The sequence below is a fragment of the Loxodonta africana genome, chromosome 14, assembly GCF_030014295.1.
Source record: "Loxodonta africana isolate mLoxAfr1 chromosome 14, mLoxAfr1.hap2, whole genome shotgun sequence".
In the NCBI taxonomy this organism is placed as follows: domain Eukaryota; kingdom Metazoa; phylum Chordata; class Mammalia; order Proboscidea; family Elephantidae; genus Loxodonta; species Loxodonta africana.
The window spans coordinates 50,623,663-50,647,923 of record NC_087355.1 but is presented as its reverse complement, the minus strand read 5'-3'; the positions used below and the strand labels follow the sequence as shown (position 1 = coordinate 50,647,923).

The window sequence follows — 24,261 nt, the reverse complement described above, 5'->3', positions numbered from 1 at the left end:
CCACCAGCAGTGTATAAGAGTTCCAATCTCTCCGCAGCCTCTCCAACATTTATTATTTTGTGTTTTTTGGATTAATGCCAGCCTTGTTGGAGTGAAATGGAATCTCATCGTGGTTTTAATTTGCATTTCTCTAATAAAATCTTTTTTGACTACAGATTTGAATATAGCTGACCCCATGACAAAGCAGTGGCTTTATTTTGCCATTAGATGATATTCCTGCCCAAATTTAACACGACTACAGATTATTAATTTATGTGATTTGGAGAGTTGAATTTGCTTTGCTTTGGAGGTAAATTTGAGATGGTTGGAGCAAATTCTAGAGACAATTTCTTGTTGTTTTGTTTTTATTTTAGAAAGCATTCAGATTTTTTAAACTAAATTTTATTTTGTTGTTAAGAATATACACAGTAAAACATACACCAATTCAACAGTTTCAGTGTGTACAATTTAATGACATTGATTACATTCTTCAAGCTATGCAACCATTCTCACCCTCCTTTTCTGAGTTGTTCCTCCCCCATTAACATAAACTCACTGCCCTCTAAGGTTCCTATCTAATCTTTACTGTTGTCAGTTTGATCACATATAGATAGTTCTTTAAAAAGCATAATGCTCAAGGCAGACCTTTTTTTACTAGCTAAGCTAGACTGTTGCTTAGTTTTAAGATGACTTCAGGGGATATTTTTGGTTTAAGATTTAAAGATTATCTCGTGGCAATAGTTTCAGGGGTTCGCCTACCTTTTATGGCTCTAGAAGGTCTAGAGTCCGTGAGAATTTGAAATTCTGATCTTTATTTCCCTGCTTTTGATCAGGATTCTTCTATGGAATCCTTGATCAAAATGTGCATTAATGGTAGCTGGGCACCATCCAGTTCTTCTGGTTTCATGGCAAAGGAGGCAGTTGTTCATGGAGGCAATTAGCTGCACATTCTATATCCTCCTGCTATTCCTGACTCTCCTTCTTCATCTGTTGCTCCAGGTGAATAGAGACCAATTATTGTGCCTTGGATGGCTGCTTGCAAACTTCTGAGACCCCAGGCACTACACAGTGAACTAGGAGGTAGAAAAGAAGCACTAAACATGTTATTAGGCCAATTAACTGGGATGAAACCATGACCCTATACCTCCAAACCAAGGAACCAAATCCCATGAGGTGTTTGGTTGTATATAAATAGCTTCAGCATCTACTCTTTTTTTTTTTTTTGTCGTCATTGTAAATATATCGTACAACTTTGCCAATTCAGTTTTTTACAGGTGTACAACTTAACTGACAACAACTACAGTAATTGGCTGTGCAACCCTACCCTTAATCTGTGTGGTTTTTCAGTCACTGTTAGCCCCCCTTTTCCCTCTCCCTGCTGCCCCTAGTAACCACTAATAAACTTTGGTCTCTATACATTTGCCTTTTCCTCTCTTTTTGTGTAAACGAGGTCATACAATATTTGTTCTTTTCTGATTGACTTATTTCACTCAGCATACTGTCTTCAAGCTCCATTCATACTGTAGCATGTATCAAGACTTCATTTCTCCTCCTGGCTGAGTAGTAGTTCACTGTGTGTTTGTTTTGTTCTGTTGTGCATAGGTTTGCTATGAGTCGGAACTGACTCAAGGGCACCTAAGAACAATAACAACAACAGTGTATCACATCTTGTTTATCCATTTATCTGTTGATTGGCATTAAGGTTGTTTCCACCTTTTGGCTATTGTGAATAGTGCTGCAGTCAACATTGGGGTACAAGTCTCTCTTTAAGTCTGCTTTCAAGTCTTTTGGGTATACACCTAGGAGTGGAATTGCTGGGTCATGTGGTAGTTCTGTTCTTAGTTTTTTGAGGAACCCTCACACTGTTTTTCACACTGGCTATACCATTTTGCATTCCCACCGACAATAGATCCAAACCAAACCAAACCTATTGCTTTCAAGTCAATTCCGACTTATTGCAACCCTATAGGACAGAGTAGAACTGCCCCATAGGGTTTCCGAGGAGTGGCTGGTGGATCTGAACTGCTGACCTTTTGGTTAGCAGCTGAGCTCTTAACCACTGTACCAGGGCTCCAGCAATGGTTAAGGGTTCCAATTCTACATATCCTCTCCAACATTTGTTATTTTCTTTTTTTTTTTTTGATCTTAGCCATGGTATCTCACTGTGGTTTTGATTTGCATCTCCCTGATGGCTAATGACGCTGAGCATCTTTTCATGTGTTTGGTGTCCGTTTCAATGTGCTCTTTGTTGAAATGTCTATTCAGCTCCTTTGCCCATTTTGTGATTGGGTTATTTTTCTTTTTGTTGTTAAGTTGAAGTTTTATGTATATTTTGGTTATTAGATTCTTACCAAATATATGGTTCCCAAAGCTTGTCTCCCAGTCAGTAGCTTGTGTTTTCACTTTTTTGGTAAAATCTTTTGATGAACAGAAGTTTTTAATTTTTATGCAGTCACATTTATTTGGCCTTTTTCTATTTGTGCTTTTGTTATTATATTAGATAAAATCCATTGTTGGAAGCTAGACCTGACATCATTGCCCCTGCTTCTTGTTCTTAGAATTTTGTGGTTTTAGTTTGCACATTTAGGCCCTTAATCCATTTTGAATTTGTTTTTGTGTATGGTGTGAGACATGAATCCTGTTTCATTTTTCTGCATGTGGAAATTCAATTTTCCTAGCACCATTTATTGAAAAGACTCTTCTTTCCCCATCATATGGACTTAGCACCCTTGTCAAAAATCAGTTGACCATAGATGTGTGGGTTTATTTCTGTTCTCTCAGTTCTGTTCCACCAGCTTATGTGTCTGTTCTATCAGTACCAAGGTGTTTTGATTACTACACTATCAAAGCAGTATTACTGTGTAATGTTTTAAAATCAGAAGGTGTGAATCCTCCTGGTTTGTTCTTCTCTTCCAGCATTATTTTAGCTATTCCAAGCCTCTTGCCACTCCATATAAAGTTGAGGGTTAGTTTTTCTTTTTCTGTAAAGAAGGCTGCTGAAATTTTGATTGGGATTGCATTGAATATATAGATCGTTTGCGTAGTGTTGACATTTTAACAATACTGTCTTCCAATCCATGAACATGGAATATCTTTCTGTTTATTTAAGTCTTCTTTAATCTCTTTCAGCAGTGTTTCATAGTTTTCATTGTTTCAGTCCTTCACATCCCTGATTAGATTTATTCCTAGGTATTTTATTCTCTTAGATGCTATTGTAAATGGAATTGTATCCCTAATTTCCCTTTCAGATTTTTTATTGCTGGTGTATAGAAACCCAGCTGATTTTTGTTTGTTGACCTACCATGCAACATTGCTAAATTCCTCCATTAGCTCTAGAAGTTTTCTTGTGGACTTATTAGGATTTTCTGTACGTAGGAACATAATCATCTCTGAATAGAGATAATTTTACTTCTTCTTTTCCAATCTGGATACCTTTTGCTTCTTTTTCTTGTCTTATTGCTCTGGCTAGGACATCCTAATACAATATTGAATAGAAGAGGTAAGAGTGGGCACCCTCTTCTTATTCCCAGTTTCAAGGGAAAAGCTCTCAGTCTTTTCCCATTAAGTATGATATTGGCTGTTAGCTTTTCATGTATGCCCTGAGTCATATTGAGGAATTTTCTTTCTGTTTCAATCTTCTTTAGGGTTTTAATCAGGAAAGGGTGCTGGATTTTATCAGACGCTTTTTCTGCATCCGTAGAGATGATCATGTGGTTCTTTTCTTTTGTTCTATCGATGTGGTGTATTATGTCGATTGATTTTCTAATGTTGAACCATCCCTGCATTCCTGGAGTAAGTCCCACTTGGTCATGGCGTGTGATTCTTTTAATACGCTGTTGGATTCTGTTCATCAGTATTTTGTTGAGGATTTTTGCATCTATATTCAAAAGAGATATTGGTATTTAGTTTTTTTTTTTTTTTCTTGTGATGTCTTTGTCTGGTTTGAACATTAGGATTATGTTTGTTCATAGAATGAATTAGGGAGTATTCCTTCTGTATCTTTTGGAAGAGTTTAAACAGTATTGGGTAGAATTCCCCAGTGACTCCATCTGGTCCAGGACTTTTTGTTGTTGTTGTTGTTGGAAGGTTTTTGGTCACTGACTGATCTCTTCACTTGTTATGGGTTAAACAGTTTTGTTAATTTGAAATTTTTCATCTTTAGTATCTTAATTTACCAAAGTGAGGCATTATCTTGAGCAGTGCATTTTTTTAAATAAACTTCTAACTTACAGAATCTTTAAGAGTAGATTTGAATGCAATACAATTTTCACTTGTTAGTTTTATGGTTAAACTAGTTAGATTTACAAGCTATTCTTTTAAATAACTCCCATGGTTTGAAAAATTTGCCATATGTATGTATATACATATATATATAAATATACTTACATTTGTGAAGAATATTTTAATTTATATATTATATAATCATTTGATAAGAGTATGAGTCACCTGGGACTATTCTACCCAGCAGACTATGTACCCATGTTTTGTGGAAGAAAATCGCCAGTGTCATAGTTACAGAAACTGCTAATTGCCTTAATTAAATAAAACAATTTAGAATGGCCCTTAAATATGCTACTTCTCCGCCACTTCACAACAGTCGGTATGGAAGAGTTGTTCTCTGCTGCTGTTTAGGATTCTAATCTTTTAACAACTTATCAATTTTGAAGACTGCCACATCTGCTAATTTGTCCTTTCCCAAACCTCATTAATGTTATCTGAAGACCTTTAAAATAATACTTTATATCTTCCTAGAAATTTTCAATACATGACTTATGAAATTTCTACCTTTTTTATTGTCTTGAAGCTTTTCAGCACCTACACTATGACCCATATAATGTATGTTGTTGTTGTTAGGTGCCATCGAGCTGGTTCTGACTCATAGTGATCCTGTTTACCACAGTACGAAACACTGCTCATTCCGTCACCATGCTCACAATTGTTACACTTGAGCGCATTGTTGCAGCCACTGTGTCAATCCATCTCATTGAGGGTCTTCCTCTTTTTTGCCGACCCTGTACTTTACCAAGTATGATGTCCTTCTCCAGGGACTGATCCCACCTAACAACATGTTCGAAGTACGCAGGACACAGTCTCACCATCCTTGCTTCTCAGGAGCATTCTGGTTGTACTTCTTTCAAGAGAGATTTGTTCATTCTTTTGGCAGACCATGGTATAGTCAATATTCTTTGCCAACGCCACAATTCAAAGGTGTCAGTTCTTCTTCAGTCTTCCTTATTCATTGTCCAGCTTTCGTATGCATATGATGTGATTGAAAATACCGTGTCTTGGGTCAGGTGCACCTTAGTCTTCAAGGTGACACCTTTGCTTTTCAACACTTTAAAGAGGTCCTTTGCAGAAGATTTGCCCAGTGCAGTGTGTCTTTTCATTTCCTGACTGTTGCTTCTATGGGTATTCATTGTGAATCCAAGTAAAATGAAATCCTTGACAACTTCAGTCTTTTCTCCATTTATCAGGATGTTACGTATTGGTCCAGTTGTGAGGATTTTTGTTTTCTTTATGTTGAGGTGTAATCCATACTGAAGGCTGTAGTCCTTGATCTTCATCAGTAAGTGCTTCAAGTCCTTTTCACTTTCAGCAAGCAAGGTTGTGTCATCTGTGTAACGCAGGTTGTTGATGAGTCTTCCTCCAATCTTGATGCCCCATTCTTCTTCATATAGTCCAGTTTCTAGGATTATTTGCTCAGCATACAGGTAGGTATGATAAAAGGATACAACCCTGACACATACCTTTCCTGACTTTAAACCTTGCAGTATCCCCTTGTTCTGTTTGAATGACTGCCTCTTGATCCATGTACAGGTTCCTCATGAGCACAATTAAGTGTTCTGGAAATCCCATTCTTTGCAATGTTATCCATAATTTCTTATGATCCACACAGTTGAATGCCTTTGCATAGTCAATAAAACACAGGTAAACATTATTCTGGTATTCTCTGCTTTCAGCTAGGATCCATCTGACATCAGCAATGATATCCCTGGTTGCACGTCCTCTTCTGAATCGGCCTGAATTTCTGGCAGTTACTTGTTGATTTTCTGCTGCAGCACTTTTGAATGATCTCCAGCAAAATTTTGCTTGTGTGTGATATTAATGATATTGTTTGATAAGTTCCACATTTGGTTGGATCACCTTTCTTGGGAACAGGCATAAATATGGACCTCTTCCAGTTCATTGGTCAGGTAGCTGTTTTCCAAATTTTCTTGGCATAGACGAGTGAGCACTTCCAGCGCTGCATCCGTTTGTTGAAACATCTCAATTGGTATTCCTTCAATTCCTGGAGCCTTGTTTTTTGCCAGTGCCGTCAGTGCAGCTTGGACTTCTTCCTTCAGTACCATTGGTTCCTGGAACTATGTTACCTCCTGAAATGGCTGAACGTCGACCAGTTCTTTTTGGTATAGTGACTCTATGTATGCCTTCCTTCTTCTTTTGATGCTTCCTGCTATCGTTTAATATTTTCCCCATAGAATCCTTCAGTATCGCAACTTGAGGCTTGAATATTTTCTTCAGTTCTTTCAGCTTGAGAAATACCAAGCACGTTCTTCCCATTTGGTTTTCTATCTCCGGCTCTTTACACATGTCATTGTAATATTTTACTTTGTCTTGTTGAGCTGCCCTTTAAAACCTTCTGTTCAGTTCTTTTACTTCATCATTTCTTCCTTTTGCTTTAGCTGTTCAGCGTTCAAGAGCAAATTTCAGGGTCTCTTCTAACATACGTTTTGGTCTTTTCTTTCTTTCCTGTCTTTGTAATAACCTCTTGCTTTCTTCATGTATGACGTCCTTGATGTCATTCCACAACTGGTTTGGTCTTTGGTCATTAGTGTTCAGCATGTCAAATCTGTTCTTGATATGGTCTCTAAATTCAGGTGGGATATACTCAAGGTTGCTCTTTGGTGCTTGTCGACTTTTTCTGATTTTCTTCAGTTTCAACTTGAACTTGCATATGAGCAATTGATGGTCTGATCCACAGTTGGCCCCTGGCCTTATTCTGACTGATAATATTGAGCTTTTCCATTGTCTCTTTCCATGGATGTAGTCGATTTGATTCCTGTGTATTCCATCTGGCGAGGTCCATGTTTGATCAATTTCAGACTGCAGAAGCTGGTAAAAATCTTCAATTTCTTCTTCTTTGGCCTTAGTGGTTGGTGTATAAATTTGAATAATAATCGTATTAACTGGTCTTCCTTGTAGGCGTATGAGTGTTATCCTATCACTGACAATATTGTCTTTCGGGATAGATCTTGAAATGTTCTCTTTGACAATGAATGCAATGCCATTCCTCTTCAAGTTGTTATTCCCGGCATAGTAGACCATATGACTGTCTGATTCAAAATGGCCAATACCAGTCCATTTCAGCTCACTAATGCCTAGGATATTGATGTTCCATTTCATATTTTGTCGATTTCCAGTTTTCCTAGATTCATACTTCATACATTCCACATTCTGATTGTTAATGGATGTTTGCAGCTGTTTCTTCTCATTTTGAGTCATGCCACATCAGCAAATGAAGGTCCTTAAAGCTTAACTCCATCCACGTCATTAAGGTCGACTCTACTTTGAGGAGGCAGCTCTTCCTCAGTTGTCTTTTGAGCGTCTTTCAATCTGGGGGATTCATCTTCTAGCACTATATCAGACAGTGTTGCATTGCTATTCATAAGGTTTTCACTAGCTAATTCTTTTCAGAAGTAGACTGCCAGGTCCTTTTTCCTAGTTTGTCTTAGTCTGGAAGCTCAACTGAAGCCTGTCCACCATGGGCGACCCTGCTGGTATTTGAAATACTGGTGGCATAGCTTCCGGCATCACAGCAACACGCAAGCCCCTACAGTATGACAAACTGACAGACACATGGGGATTTTGTTATAACACACATATTATATTATATTATAACATGTATGCTATACTATTTCTTAACTTACCCAGCTTCAGTGTCTTATCTCTGTTTTTCCTCGGTTAACTGTGGGCATGGCCATTTGTTCGAATCTACCATAGTTTGGAAGTACTGCACCTTTAAGTTCTTAAACTCTGAAATTCTCCTTTCACATCCCGGTTTCCCTTTGTCACTAATTCATCTATTCAGCAAATATTTATTGAGTGCCTATTTTTTATTATGTGCTGGACTTCATAGTACTTCCTTTTAACTACTCTACATGGCCTTTTCCCTTATATGGACCTCTAGTTCTTTGACATTCTACCCTGCACGTTATCATACTGTCACCTCAGTTCTGACTTCATTTCCTTTTTTACTTGTCATGGACTTCACGGTAGATCATTTTAATTATACTTTAACCAGCACCGGCAATTCTTTTTGTCACTTTAACGTCACCATACTTTCCTCTTCTAGTTTGTTTGTTCTTTAAACTACTGTTCATTACTGTCTCTGTTTTTTAACTCAGTTCTCCTTTGGCTTCTGCAATACTATTCTGCTTTGGTACACCTCCTATCTCTCTGACGTCTTTTTCTCAGTCTCTTTTACTATTTCCTACTACGTTATTGTTACATTTTACAATCAGTACCCATTGATATTTACCTACATATTTATACTTTCTGTTATTCTCTGTTCCTCCTTGCTTTTGTCTAGAAGTCGTTTTCTTTATGTCTGGGGCTATCACAGTATTTCATTTAGTGTATGATGCTGGTGATGAATTCACTATTTTTGTTTGATTTATGACATCTTTATTTTGTCTTCATTTTAAAAGGTTTTTTTTTTTTTTTTGGTGGGTAATGAATTGTATTTTGGCTGTTATTTTGGCACTCTAAAAATTCAAGACTGGAGTAATCTGCTAGTTCACCCTTGCTCTTACGGTGTTTTGAGAGCCTAGGTGTTTATGGGGCTTCCCCACTGGCAGGTCTTGAGCTCTAGTCCTTGTCTATTCAGCATTGTGGAATTTCCAAGAACTTTATTCTTTTTTTTTTATTCTTAGGTAATGATAAGGGGTTTGGCTTTTACTCTGTCTGAGTTGGGAAGTCACTGGAGAATTCAAGCAGACAAAGTGATATGAAAAGAATTTGTCTGTTTGCCGTGATAAGAACAGACTGTAAAGAGGCAGAGAGGAAGCTGGGAAGACAGTTAGGAAGCCATTATAAAAACTAGGCAAGAAATGAAGGTGGCGTAAAATTTCTTATATGGCACTTGAGATAACTTCCAAACTGCTTCCAATTCTTGTCTACTCAAACTGCCCGACCCCCAAGCCATTTATTTCTAAAATTTGTATCCAGTGGTATCACTCTTCAGCTAAAACCTTTCAGAGATTACCCATTATATCTTTAGGTCAAAATTCAAATTCCTTAGCAAAGCATGAAAGATCATGGTCTGCTCTGGCCATTGTCTCCCTTTGCAGCGTCTTCTCTTACTCTACTTCCATACAAAAACTCTTTCCTGTAGCCACGTTATCTACTTTGAGCCTAGAGTCTCTCCATAGTGACAAATGCCCTCTTAGGCCCCCATGCCTTGGCCCATGGTTTCCTTCTTGTATCATCTTTTTCAAAAATCCTCTTGTCTGATTGACTGCATCCCATCTTTAAAGATTTAGCTTGAGGATCATTTTCTTTTGGAACAGTTTCTAGAACTGTTTGCTTCCCCACTCCCAACTAAATGTGCCTTTTATGTAGATACAGTACAAATCAGTAAGTGCTTATCGTGCGTCTACTCTCTGCCAAAAACAGTTTTAGGAGTAGGAAATCCACAAATAAATAGATGCAGTCTTTGCCCTCAGGGGCCTCAGTCCAGAAGGGAAGACACTAAATATATAATTGCATTATTGTGTGACAAATGTAGCAGTAAAGAAGTATGATCTTGGGAAGGAGGCATGAGTGAAGGCATTCTAAAGGAGAAATTCATATTTGCTTTTGAAAAATAAACCAGAGTTTATCAACCAGACAAGATGCATGGGGTAGGATATATATCCACGATGAAAGGAATAACATGTGTAGTGGTATGGAATGGCAAAACAGCAAGGCTCAGGGGAATTATAAAACAGTTGGTATTTTAGAGTAAAGTTTGAGGGATGATTAATGGAAGATGAGCTGGAAAAGAATGTACAGGCAATCATTGAAAATCTTATTTGCAATGCATACCTCTATTATAGCGCTTATTGAATTGTAACCATTGATTTTCATCTTCATGTCACCTCACCACCAAATGGGCTTCTCTAGAGCAGCCAGTGGGCCTTATTCAGTAATCTTTGCATACCTAGTGCCTAGGCAAGTATCTAACATGTAGTGGATACTCAGTAAATGTTTGTAGTATTAATGTGGACCCTTGAAAACTTCTAAAAGATCATTGTACATAAGGCTGTTATTTTGTACCAAATAATTTATATCTAAACATGTGACGTAGGTTGAATCTGGGTATTATCAGGTCCAAAGTCTAAGTATATGAAAAAACATGCAATCAATTAGAGATTCCTAGTACATTTCAATCTGATGTTATTATTAAATTATAATAATGGCATGTCATATTCAGCACATAACATTTGAAGAATAAAATGGTATTAAATTGCTTCACAGATTAAAATACCCATTATTGAGAGATAAGACAAACGAATAGAATAGAATAGGTTTATGGCAGGTTTGTCCAGGAAGCTCTTTGTGTATCTTCTCTTTCACACTTATTCCATACCTGTATCTCTTCCACAGCATTGGAGACACTTTATGGCAGAAAGGGATAATTATCAACAGTCTTAAGAACTCTCTTCCACTCAGTTGGGTAGGGCAGGTAGTCTGTTGGGTCTCTAGACTGGAAGACTAATAGCCAGCTTTCCAGCCCTAGTGCATCCTTGCCTCTTATTTCCAAAGGGCATTTCAAACCACTTTGGAAAGTAGCACAGGTGCTTTAGAAATGTTGTGAACATACAGGAAAAAGGAAGCATATAACCTCAAATCAATCATAATAATACATATTACATCCTTCAGAATTTTTGTAACTTGAGAAAAATTGAAATAACACAATCAGAAATCATATACTCTTGTGCAAGATCCACAGGCCACAGTAGAAGAAATAGGAAGAGAAAGAAAAACCAAGACTTTTGAATAAATGCATTGCTTTGTCTCAGATAGTTTTGCACATCTTTTTAAGAAAAAATTGCTTGAGTTTGTTTGCCTTCCCTTTTTTCCTTTTTTTAAATTCCCTTGCTGAGGAATCTACTAACCGTTATTGTTCCTCCCAACGTCCTCTGCATTCTCCACATTCCTCTTTAGTATCTTTTTGCCACATACATTGCTCCTTCGGCCACCCTTGACATCGGACTCCAACAGGAAAAGAAGAAAGAAATTTATATGAAAATACAGCCACCATTTGAAGACCTTTTCGACACAGCCGAAGAATATATCCTTCTCCTCCTTCTTGAGCCCTGGGCAAAGATGGTGAAGACAGACCAAACTGCTTACAGAAAGGTATCATAGCACTGATAAAATTTGTGCGAACTATCCAGGTTTTTTTGTTGGGTATCCAGGTTTACTGTGAAATTGATGATTAGTGGCATTGAGAGAAACCAAAAAGGGTCTTACATAGGCCAGAGATTAATAATCAAGATTTGGCCGGGCTCAAAATTTGGGGAGGGAAAGTGTTATTGACCTTATTTTTTGCCAGTTTCCCTATTGAACCCTAACAAAAGATTTAATTCTGTGTCATTTTTAGTTTTCTTTGCAAATATTCAGAAAAGAGAAATCTGAGTTTTGGTTTCCTGTGAACTAGCAAAAGATACCATGATAATATACTGGCTTTGTCCCTTGCTGTTTTTCAGCAATGGCCTTAATTTTGATTAATGGAAAAAGCCCATTTTGTCTTATGTTGGATGAGTTACAGTAAATATTACACTCATGGAAAATATAAATGTTTCATATGTATTGTGAGAAAGTAGGCCCTCTGATTTCAGTGCTGCTATTTTAAAGTGCCCCCAGATGTTCGTCAGGTCATAGTGCTTGATTGGATAAAAGTTTCAGCACATCTTTTTTCATCCTTGAGGAGATCATTTTAATCCTCAGTGCTTGAATATTTTCATTATTCTTATTGATGGGTGGAGGAAATTTCTTTAAATATTCGTTTTGAATCACAAATTAAAACCATTCATGAGCATTTTTTATATTAAGTGAATGCATGCACCCTGCACGTGATGTCCTTTCAGGTGGAACTCTTCTGTCTTTGCTGTTGTTTGTTCATATCTACTCAGAGACTTCTTAGATAATCGTGTCTTCCACCAGAAAGGATAGTTTAGGTAATTTAGATAAAATTAATACCATAACACCTCACATAGAGCTTACCTTATTGGATTGTAGCTGAAATGTCTCTTGTGGGTTACCAAATTCAAAGGCCAAAATTTTCATTCCTGGATCCCCTTGTCTTGAAAAGTTAATATCACATCCTTTCTACTACAAAACAGCATATATTATACAAGGAAAATTAGAGTATCATGTGAAATTAAAAAAAAAAAACTTTCCAGTTATTATTTTAAATATAGTTTATGGTACAGAGAAAAATGGTCTTGAGATGGTTAAATATAAGAAAAAAGATTTGGAATTTTAACTAACTTCCTTAAACCAAAAAGATTCTTATAAAATACATAGGACATTTCCTTTTTAATGATAAGAGGAAAAATAAGCCACTTCCTTAGTTCTACAGACTTTCTTAAATTCAGCCCAGAGGACTTCTTTAAAGACTCAACTGGCTGGATTATATCGACTGTTTCCCAAATGAGATGGCCAAACAGACTACCAAAACTAGCTGTTAAATACAGAAAGTTCTCAGGCAGCTGGTCAGCCAAAACTGGTTTTTCCCTGCATTAGAGACACATTGTGAAATACTTGTTTTCCTGACAATATAAAACAGTCTGAAGGCTGAGACCTGTTATGAGGTTTAATTTGATGACTGACTCCTCTATCTCTAAAGCAATAAAGTCTTTGTTTATAGACTCAGAGGAGTCTAGTCTGGTGTTTTCTTGTTCTTCTATGAATTGTCTTCACGACTGTTTTCCTGTTATCATGAATAGAAATTGGAAGTGTGACCAACATACTTGTATTGTATCTGTTACCTCACATGGGGTATCCAGAAAAGAAGAGTGATCTTTGGTGGCACGGTACCATTACATAGAAACGTATGTATCTTTTTGTTGCACGCATTCCAAGTCTGACGTGTTGACGCTAATATTTTAACTATGTTGGTATTCCTGCTTTTGCGTCCAAAATAATTTGCTGTATTGGCAAGTGTGTTTGCTTTTTAGCCCACTGTTATTGGAAAGTTGTGCATTCTGTTCCTCACTTTTTCATAATGTACATTCTATTGATGTTACAAGCATTATTGTTATTTTATTAGGTGGAGCTGGTGGAAGAAACTCGACAGCTGGACTCCACATACTTTAGAAAGCTTCAGGCTTTGCACAAAGAGACATTTTCCAAGAAAGCTGGGGTAAGACAACTCCCTACTTAGGAAAACTTTTTATCCTGGAGACAGTGACCACTTTATATAGTGGGAAAGAGATCATATATTGATAACGTAGTAGGATAGGTATGCTTATTGTTCTGTTATTCCTTTGCCTGGCCTGATGCGTTTCACAGGTGTCATGGCTTATAAACACATTTACCAGAGCTAGAAAAACAAGCCAATGAGGTAGCCCAGGGAGCCAAGCCACTCATTTGCCTTAGGACTGACGAGAAACTTGCGCGTTCAGCCATAGCATATCCTCTTTAATGTTATCGGTGGTTTTCCAAATGGCAGCAGCTTTTCCTTTGTTGTCAGGTCACAAAAGAGTTAGAGTTCTCCAAACAGAAGAGGAACTGTCTGTGGGACAGCAATAGGCAAAAAGAGTAAAGAAAAAAAAAAGGAAAGGAACTGAGGTAAAAAGTAAAAAGATCTTAGGATTGACTAGGATATTAAAGTGTTATTTTGATTTCTAAATTTGCAACTTCTGGAGTGGCGAATTAAGCCGTGGTAGATCCATAAAATGAAATGTGTGCATCTATATAAAAAAAGCGACAGTTTAGATTCATATTTATTGACATGGAAGATATCTGAGATAGTATTATCTAAAAGTGTAGAGAACACAAACATCAGTATGCTATGATCCTATTTATATAAGATTGTGTATGTATTTCTAATGTACACATATATGCAAAGAGAGATATCTGGAAAGATGATCACTAAATGTTAAAGCCAGTGATGAGGTTTCAGATGTTTTTTACTTTCTTTGTACTTTTCTTAAACTTTTATTCTTTTACAATAAGTTTCACAAAAACGGTAAAATTATTCTTTATAATACAACTTTTATAATAGCTGCCTTAACACAGAAGTTCTCTACTTGAAATACTATTAATTAATACCTTAGAAAAGGTACACAAAAATTCATAAAGGTATTACATTATAAAGTTTTATTATAAACTTTTATGAACTAAAATTTGTAACATTCTTTATAATCCTTCTCCCTAAAGAAATTGATTTTTTAAAAATTGGTAGTTTATCTTATGGTCTGAGGTTTTTAAAAAAATGGGAAATTAATTAATGACATAAGGAATTAAATAAGGAAGGGCCTTTCAAAGAATAAACCTCCTTAACTCTTTGCCCTTTAAGCTTGTAAAATGTCAGTGAACCAGGTCTTAAATACCAAAAATTGTAAAAATACCAAAATTTTACCTTTTATGTGAGGTGACTTTTGAAGAATGCACAATTTAAAAAGTGTTTTACATTACCCTATAACCTTTAAAATTATTCTATAGATAGAATATTTTGTATCATGATAAATTTTTAAGGGAAAGAAGCAGGTTACAGAACCATACATACATGTATAATCCTATCTTCATTTTTAATAAAGTACATGTATGTATATAAAAAAGACTAGGAGGATATATACCAAAATGTTAACAGTTATCTCTGGTAGTATTGTGTGTGATTTTGATTTTCTTTTTTTTTGTTACTAAAAAACATTTCCTTTGTACTAAAAAAATAATAAAGTTAGCATTTTATAAACAAGTATGATCGATGCTTGCTAAATGTTCATGAAAAGAAGGGAATGGGATGAAAAGGAACAGAACAGAATTTGTTATTGTTAAAACCTGAACCATCTAGATTCTTTACCTAGTTCTTAAATGTCCTTAACCTAATAATTAATTTTTATATCAGTTTCTTTATTTAAAAATGGGAAAAAATTTGTTGCATTTAAGAGGTTCTTATGAAAAGTATTGTCTCACTAGGACATCACTTCTGAAATCGGAACTGGTATTTTACCACTCCCTAAAGCCTCTAAACAAACAGAATATTGGAATAATGTTCCTGCAGAATATAAGCATTTTAATTTTAATGATCTGCTTAACAACAAGCTGGAGTTCGAACATTTCCGTCAATTTCTTGAGGCACATTCTTCAAGGTTAGTAACAACCATTTTTAAATTATTTTTCTCTTACAATATTTTTCTAAGCTACTGGTCTTTGTACAACATACTGTCAGAGTGATTTGGTGCTAAATTTTTTCCAAGTCAGTAAAAACTGATGAGCATAATTATCTGAAATCTGTACGAGTAACTTTTTGCTGGGAAGTGCATTTTGGTTGTCACAACCTTCAAAATGTTATGTGAAGTGGTTAAACAATATTGGTTGCTACTTTTAGCATTGCCTAACTTAAAACATCAGTATGCTTTATTTTTTTCCCTTTTCCCCTTTTCTTCTGTTTCTTTCTTTTGCATTTCTCTAGACAGGTGCTTTAATGATTATTTCTGGAAGTGTCTTTTCTGTATTTCACTAACACAGTTATACACTATTGAAATGCTGTACTATTTTGCAATTTTTATTACTAATACATGAAAGAAACATTGCAGTTTTACACAGAATCTTGAAACCTATAACATATTTATCTAATATTAACTGAAATATCAATCATACTTTTTTCCTATTAATTTTCTCCCAAGGTAACAGAAACTGGTTAGACAACTGAGAGCCAAATTTCACTGTGATAATTCTATATTTATATAAAATTTCCCTTTTTTGTGGTAAGGGTTATTCTAAATTTAGCATGTTGACAAATAAACATGCTATATGTAGAAACTTTCCTGTATTTGAAATAGACAATACTAGTCCACAGTTAATGGAAGAACTCTCAGACCCTTCTAATGTTGTTAATAAATTTTTTTTCTGATCCCAGTACTCGTCATCATTCATAATATTTATCCAGGAGTAGGAGTATGATGGAAACCCTGGTGGCATAGTGGTTAAGAGTTATGGCTGCTAACCAAAAGGGCTGCAGTTCGAATTCACCAGGCTTACCTTGGAAACCCTATGGGGAGTTCTACTCTGTCCTATAGGGTTGTTATGATTGGAAATCGACTTGACGGCAGTGGGTTTCAGTGGGTTTCAGGAGTATAATAGAATCAAGCTAACCAGTCTGGAAAGGGATCAGAGGTACAATATTGTATTCATTAATGATCTAATCAGTGTACTGACTAGTCTAATGAGTTCTGTCAAAACAATAGGTTGTTTGGTGTTCAATAGAATTGAGAGAAATAGATAAGAAGGGTTGTACTTTGTTTTTGTTTTTATTTTAGCATGGACCTTATGTGCTGGACAGACATTGAGCAGTTCCGAAGGATACTTTTCAGAGATCGAAATCAAAGAGAGGCAAAATCTATATATATCAAAAACAAATACCTAAATAAAAAATATTTCTTTGGACCCAACAGTCCAGCTTCTTTATATCAACAGGACCAGGTATCAATGTGGAACCATATTTTCTGTATTGAAATATGAAAATAAGTTAATTTATTTCTTTTTGCCAACCACCTAAAGACTATAGATGTCAGATTAGTACCCAGCAGTGGGTTTGAGTGCTCATGTAACACCTTTATCTCATAAAGTATGGCTGAATTTTTATGCTTTTGAATATGAAAAATTAAGTGTTAAAATTTATTTAATTTGAAGCTTGTTAATGCTCCATTTACTGTTTTAAAGATCAAATGTATAGCATATGGTTTTTTATTTTGGTAGTTTGAAAGGATGCATATCCTAATGGCATACATTTGTATAATACAAATTTCAGATTAATTCTAAGTTTAATAAATTAAAGAAAAAGTCAGAGATCTTCACAAGTAGAGTATACCAAATTAAAAAAAAAGTAGATTTTTGGTGGGTCAGGGAGGAATAAGTAAAAGACTTTGGGAGTAAAAGGGAAGAGGAATTCTAATACTAAGCAACCTTGACCAAAATGCCTTGCCCTTAGTTCTGTGAGATACAGGTCTGGGACCTATTAACAAAAGTACTTGGGTATCCCAATAAGCACAAGTATGAAATAAACACATGGAAAGCATTTGTTTTCTGTTTGGCTTGTGCTCCACTGCGTAAGGTTTCGTGGTATCTGATGCTACTGTGTGAACCCTTCATAGTACAACATGGTACAGCATCATGAGAATTAAAAAAAAAAGTTACCTGTTGCTATCATAGCAAATGGTTGTGCTTACTACAGATGAGTTTTCCTAAGAACTTCTTTTTCATCTTTGTCTTTACTTTTATTTTTATTTGTTTTACACTTAAGGATTCCTTTGTCACATTAAGTTTTAGATACATCATGGTAGTCCTAATTTCTGTTATATAGCCATAACTGATCAGTAGTCTTTTTTTATACAAAAACAATATTATTATTAATATTATTTGACTAATATTATTAATTAAAGGAGGACTAATAGGTTTCTTTTTATTTCTTTTTCAAAAGTAATAGCAGTAGTATTTGGTTAGTATTATTAATCAAAAGAGGGCTAAAAGAAGAGGGTTATTTTTGTGAGCAATGCAAAAAATTTGAGTGGTATGTACACAGAAGCAGGTAGAAAACAGAATGATGTATAGCAGGAAATAGACATTAGTAGCTTGTTGAAGTCAATAAGGATGCAGAAGGAAGATATGGGCCACAAAGAAATTGTGTTTTATAAAAGGTGCTACCTGTGCAAGGCAGTGACTATTATCTGTATCACATGACCTTTCTCTGCTCTTGCTGCCTTTATTTTTTCTTAGAAGAAGTTGGAACAGTCCTGCATTTCTATCACTACCATCATTCCTCCAACTCCATCTCAACATATGTTGATAATATGCATATTTATTGTATCTGAGTCAAGATTGTTTCTTAACTACTTAATGCTTAATTTTCTCATTCATAAAAGAAAATGCTTTCTCAAATGGGCCAATTTGACTGGAATCATAGATTCATAGAATATTAGACCTAGATGAGAACTTAGAAAACATACAGACTAATGCACTCATTTTATAGTTGACGATACTAAAGCCATGGAGTACAAATGCCTTTGCTTGTGGTAATCCACTCCCATGTTCTTTTCAGTATGTCATCAGTGAGCATATTCACACATCTGAAACCACCGCCACGTAAATCACAATCCCCTGATGTTAAGGAAGTTGATTGTCCTTGTTGTTGCATAATATAGCCAGGGAACTATACAGAATTCAAAAATTGTGATACCTGTTGGGTGTTCCGTAAATGGTTTTGGGGTGAATGAATGATGAGTATTAGTATTTCTTTACCAAAGCTGAAGTTTATCATTTCTGTTTCATTTTTATCTTCTTAGATAATGCACCTAAGTGGTGGCTGGGGAAAGATTCTCCATGAGCAGCTTGATGCACCCGTTCTGCTTGAAATTCAGAAGCATGTCCTAAATAGGTTGGAAAATGTGTGGTTGCCAATGTTCCTTGCAAGTGAACAGTTTGCAGCACGTCAAAAGATAAAGGTATACATATTAGTATAGTCTTTGGATAGAAGTTGGCAGTACCTATCAAAACATCAGTTGTGCTTATCTGTTGACCTAGCTATTGCATGTTTGTGGCATAGCGGTTAAGAGCATGGATTCAGACTTCTCAAATTCTAATCTCAACACTGCTGCATATTAATTGTACAGGCTACAGTTTTGTAATCTCAGTTTCTTCATTTGAAAAATAGGACTTAGTAACTGGTTTATAAGGTTATTTTGAAAATGAAGTGATATATGTTTAGTTTCTTAGCATGGTGCTTGGCACACAATGAACACTCAGATGGTACCTATTAATATTGTTGTCAATATTATTTTTACTAAGTCCTCACACAAATGGGCAAAGATATATAAGGACATTCATTGTAATACCATGTGGGGGAGTAGTTGGCTGAATCATGATAATTTCATACTATGGAAAACTAGATTTCTATGTAAAAAGGGATCGAACTATAAAAGTTAGATTTCCCATGCACCGATATGAAAGATATTTTTTGTTGATTGAAACAATCAAGATGAGTAACAATATGTGGATAATGATCCCATTTTATGTACCTATATCTCTATGTCTGTCTTCTATCCAGGTCGGTCAGCCAGTCTGTCTGTCCATCTGTCTCTCTGTCTATCTATCCATCCATGTTTATGCATGAAAAAAAGATCTAAAAGGACCTGCCCCCTGGGAATGGGTTTGGGGAGTATATTTGGGGATTTTTACTTTGTAGGTGGATTTTTTTTTTTTTTGCTTGTTTTGTTTTTATTTTAGAAGTATCGGGTATTATTTTGATAATTTAAAATATCACACCTAAAGAGAGACAAATCTGATCTTTACAAAGATAACACAAGGGGCAGAGAGTATGTAATCTTGAACTGTAGTATGCAAAGCTACATGTTAGTATTGTTCAAGAGGCACCTAAAAAAGCTACCATCTGTATTTAATTTACCAAACACTTTGAGTCCTATTTATCTGGCAATATCTTTAGTGTTAGTCTTCTGAGAAACTTAGGTTATGGAAAACACAGTATAGCTGGAAACATAGAATTTATAGTATGGAGAAATGGAGTTGACTTTTTTTAAGACCAAAAGTTCTTGTAAATAAACTTTGGGACAACTCAGATGTCCTCATACCCTTTCTTCGTTTCTCTGTCCAATGCCAAATAAAAGGATATTTGGCTTACTAATATTATTTACCACATTTTCTCACTGTGTTTACCACAGTAACTTGCAATCCTTTCCTGCTTAGCATTCTTCGGGTTGCCAGCAACATAAACTGATTCTGGCAACCTTGAGACAAAAGGGAACAGGAGAATTTATTATAAAATGATGCCGGGACATCTCACAGACAAAAGACTTGACACTCAGACTTTAGGAAGAGTCGGGGCTATGGTAGACTTGAGAACCCGGCAGGAAGACTTCTCAGATTTTTTCTTCAGACTGTTGCGGTCAAAAGACTCAGCCCCAGTGATTCTAATCCATATCTCTCTAAGTCAACTCCTGGATCTACCTGCTGTGCACAGGGAAGTAGAGTCATCTAGTATAGACTTGGCGGGAACTGCTCCTGAGAAAGGGAAAATATGGAGAACAGATAGTAACTCCAAGAAATAGCTATTCTGTTTTTCCTGTGTTGAATAACTTTTGTACTCTTCTAAAATAAATTGTGGAATTATATGTCCCCCCCCACCCCCCATAAAAAGGCACAAAAATATGAGAAGTCGTAACTGTCTCTTCAGCTTCAGTTTTCATGTGACCCAGAGTGAAACTGTTATCTGCATTTGGGGCAAATACCATCAGGTGTTATCTCTGCTTTGCAGATGAGGAAACTGTATCCAGAGAATTTGAGTGACTTGCCCAAGGACCTGACCACAGGGCTTTCATTTCTAAGTCTGATCTTTTTCCTGAACTGTGCTATTCCTTATCCAAGCGGAGTCCTTTACCTCATTTTCTTAGCTATTAAATTAGTAAATGATTTCAAAACTCTAGACGTTTTGAGTAACTGGGATAAAATAATTGGTTTTGCTTTTAGGTACAGATGAAAGATATAGCTGAAGAACTCTTACTACAGAAACATGAAAGGAAAATCGGGGTCTGGAAGGCAAGTTGTATTCGTTATATTCTCCCTCTTAAAAGTTTCACTGTGTCAAAGTTTTATTTTTCCTTTCCCTTCTTGTTCAAAGACCCCATTGTTGACACTGCTTTCTAAGCTACCAGCTGACTTCGGTATCTCCAGAAACTGTTCTTAATTGGCTGATGGAATTTGGGGAATAGTGTGACTTTACCGGAGCCTTGTTCTTAAAGAGTTCCTTGACCTGCTCGACCTTAGAAGTGTGTGACTGGCCTTAAAAATGTATTTTTCCTTACTGTGTTTGTGATGGATTTATTGAGACAAGCTGTTCATTCCAGCATGTGGTGGTTTATTTATTATTGAGAGTGGGTTTCACAAAAAGGAACACGAAGTGTGCAGCAGAATCAGCTGGTTAAATCATCTGACACTATTTAGACTTACATTTTAGTTTTAAAAGAATTAAGATAACTATCATTTTGGTGATTATTAAAACCAGTATAATATGACACTATACTGGAAATTGCCTTTTTTCCTTCTTAATACAGGTGGTAAACACCGACTTCTTTTTCAGCCTACAAGCTGATGTGTGTTTATCCTTCTTCAGGCTCAGTAGAATATCAAACTAGATTCAGGTGATCCCCACAAACTAACAAAGATAAAAATGTACTTGAATGTTAGAGGGATGTATCTGTTCGGATGCTCTTTTTCTATATTTTACTCTTGAAATAAACTTTTTAATGTTTGTCTTCTTTTGCTGTTTTTTTATTGAAACATTGAGGTACGTTGAATGAGCTTATATTTTATATTACTGTGCATTATATATTATATTATCTTCTGTTTAGTTAAATTATAGGTTTTGGTTAAATTACTGAGTTTTAGAATCTTAAGAAGCAACTCTTAAAACATTATTTGCTGAGTGAGTTTTAAATAAACATCCAGTCTAATACTTAGTTGTTCCTATTTATAGGGCTGTAATTTTAATACAGACCATATGGTGAGGGTCTTAACTTTTTGTCCAGAGAACATGACTTGTGCCTCACTAATAGTGAGAGGCATCTACTCCCTTTATCTTGGTGAAGGGCACCACCAGTCATCTTGACTACCTGGAATTGTCTTCACTTTTCAGTTTCCAACTCAAATGTCATCTTTCAGGGTCCTTCTCTGTAAAGCTTTTACTCCTCCCAGGCAGGATTATTTGCTCCTTCTTTTGTGTCTGCTTAAAGAGCCCCGATGATGCAGTGGTTAGGCACTCAGCTCTTAACCCAAAGATCAGCAATTTGAACCTACCAACTAACAGGATAAAGATGTGACAGTCTGCTTCTGTAAAAATGACAGCATTGGAAACCCTATGGGGGAGTTCTGCTGTGCCGTATAGGGTCACTAGGAGTTGAAATCTACTTAATGGCAGTGGGCTATTTTATTTGTTTCCTTTGTGTTCCCTTAACACATTTTACATAGTCCTCTTAAACATTTATATTGATGGCCACTCATGATTTTTATGGGTTTGTGATTTGTTTATAGGAACTTATTTTGTGTATTGTCACTAATGAATATTTATTATTCACTTTTATTATATCTTACTATAATCCCTAAATTCATCTAAAACATTGCATTTTTAATGATCCTTTCTTACATGATAGGTTAAAATCAGCTTTGCATGGTAGGCTAAAATCAGCTTTGGGGAAATTCAATAAAATTTGTTCAGTTGAAATATATCTACTCAGTAAATTAAGTAAAACATATTTCATATGTTTTTGAAGTTTGAGAAACTAAAGACGATGAGTATGTGATTTTAAATGGTCAAAGTGAAAAAAATAGACATTAGTCATTTTACATTTTAAAATGGTGAAGATATAAAATAAGTGTAGATAAAAATACCTTTAATTAAAAGAACATGAATACTTTTGGCTTTTTTTGTTGTGTTACATAAATTCCCAACCAGAGGAAGTTTACTATTAAAGCTAATTTATTAATATAAATTATTTATTGTATCAATATTACTAATTATTAATGATAATTTATTGCTAAATAATATGTTTGTCCCACCTATGACTTGATCTCTTCAGGACAGAATTAGAGTGACACTCTGCACTAAATTTTCTATTTGAATTATAGGATTAATTGATAGTTTTTTCTAAAAAAATTGGAAAAGTGTCCCAAATGTTCAACCTCTTTTACTTTATAAAAGGAGGAGAATTAAATATTAATATATAATGTGTATTATATATTGGTCAACATTCAGCCATTTCAGGAGGTAGCATATGATCAAGAACTGATGATATTGAAGGACAAAGTTCAAGCTCTACTGGAGGCGTTGGTGAAAAACAAGACTTTAGGAATTGATAGAATACCAATTGTCTTAGCCATTTAGTGCTGCTGTAACAGAAATACCACAAGTGGATGGCTTTAACAAAGAGAAATTTATTTCCTCACAGCCTAGTAGGCTAGAAGTCCAAATTCAGGGTGTCAGCTCCGGGGGAAGGCTTTCTCTGCCTGTTGGCCTTCTCCTCAATCTTCCTCCAGAGTAGGAGCTTCTCTGTTCAGGGACTCCGGGTCCAAAGGACGCGCTCTGCTCCTGGCACTGCTTTCTTGGTGGTATGAGGACCCCCGTCTCTCTGCTCGCTTCTCTCTTTTATATCTCAAGAGATTGCCTCAGGACACAATCCAGTCTTGTAGACTGAATCCTGCCACACTAACACAGCTGTTGCCCATCCACCCTCATTCACATCATGGAGGCAGGATTTACACCATATAGGAAAATCACACAATACTGGGAATCATGGCCCAGCCAAATTGATACACATATTTCGGGGGGGGGGGGGTTGTAATTCAATCCGTGACACCAAATGAGACATTTCAACAAATGGATGCAGCGCTGGAAGTGCTCACTCATCTATGCCAAGAAATTTGTAAGACAACCACCTGGCCAGCCGACTGGAAGAGATCCATATTTGTGCCCATTCCAAAGAAAAGTGATCCAACAGGATGTGGAAATTATTGAACAATATCATTAATATCACACACAAGTAAAATTTTGAAGACAATTCAAAAACTGTTGCAGCAGTACGTCGACAGGGAACTGCCAGAAATTCTAGCTGGATTCAGAAGAGGACCTGGAACAAGGGATATCATTACTGATGTTAGATGGATCTTGGCTGAAAACAGAAAATACCAGCAAGCTGTTTGCCTGTGTTTTATTGACTGTGCAAAGGCATTCTACTATGTAGATCATAACAAATTATGGATAACATTGCAAAGAATAGGAATTACAAAACCCTTAATTGTGCTCATGAGGAACCTGTACATAGGCCAAGGGGCAGTCATTTGAACAGAACAGGGGAATACTGTCTGGTTTAAAATCAGGAAAGGTGAGCATCGGGGTTGTATCCTTTCACCGTACTTAATCTGTATGCTGAGCAAATAATCCAAGAAGCTGGACTATATGAAGAACATGGCATCAAGATTGGAGGAAAACTCATTAACAGCCTGCGA

The 24,261-nt window shown here is 36.0% G+C and overlaps 1 protein-coding gene across 1 annotated transcript in view; it reads left to right on the top strand.

Moving 5' to 3' along the window:
* RGS22 (regulator of G protein signaling 22) overlaps window positions 1-24,261 on the top strand; it is a 155,420-nt gene that overhangs the window by 81,333 nt on the left and 49,826 nt on the right. The window contains exons 13-18 of the mRNA XM_064267666.1: window positions 11,188-11,382; window positions 13,298-13,390; window positions 15,169-15,341; window positions 16,512-16,674; window positions 18,534-18,692; window positions 20,731-20,799. Coding sequence (XP_064123736.1) covers window positions 11,188-11,382; window positions 13,298-13,390; window positions 15,169-15,341; window positions 16,512-16,674; window positions 18,534-18,692; window positions 20,731-20,799 — 852 coding nt within the window. The remainder of the gene's footprint in view (window positions 1-11,187; window positions 11,383-13,297; window positions 13,391-15,168; window positions 15,342-16,511; window positions 16,675-18,533; window positions 18,693-20,730; window positions 20,800-24,261) is intronic.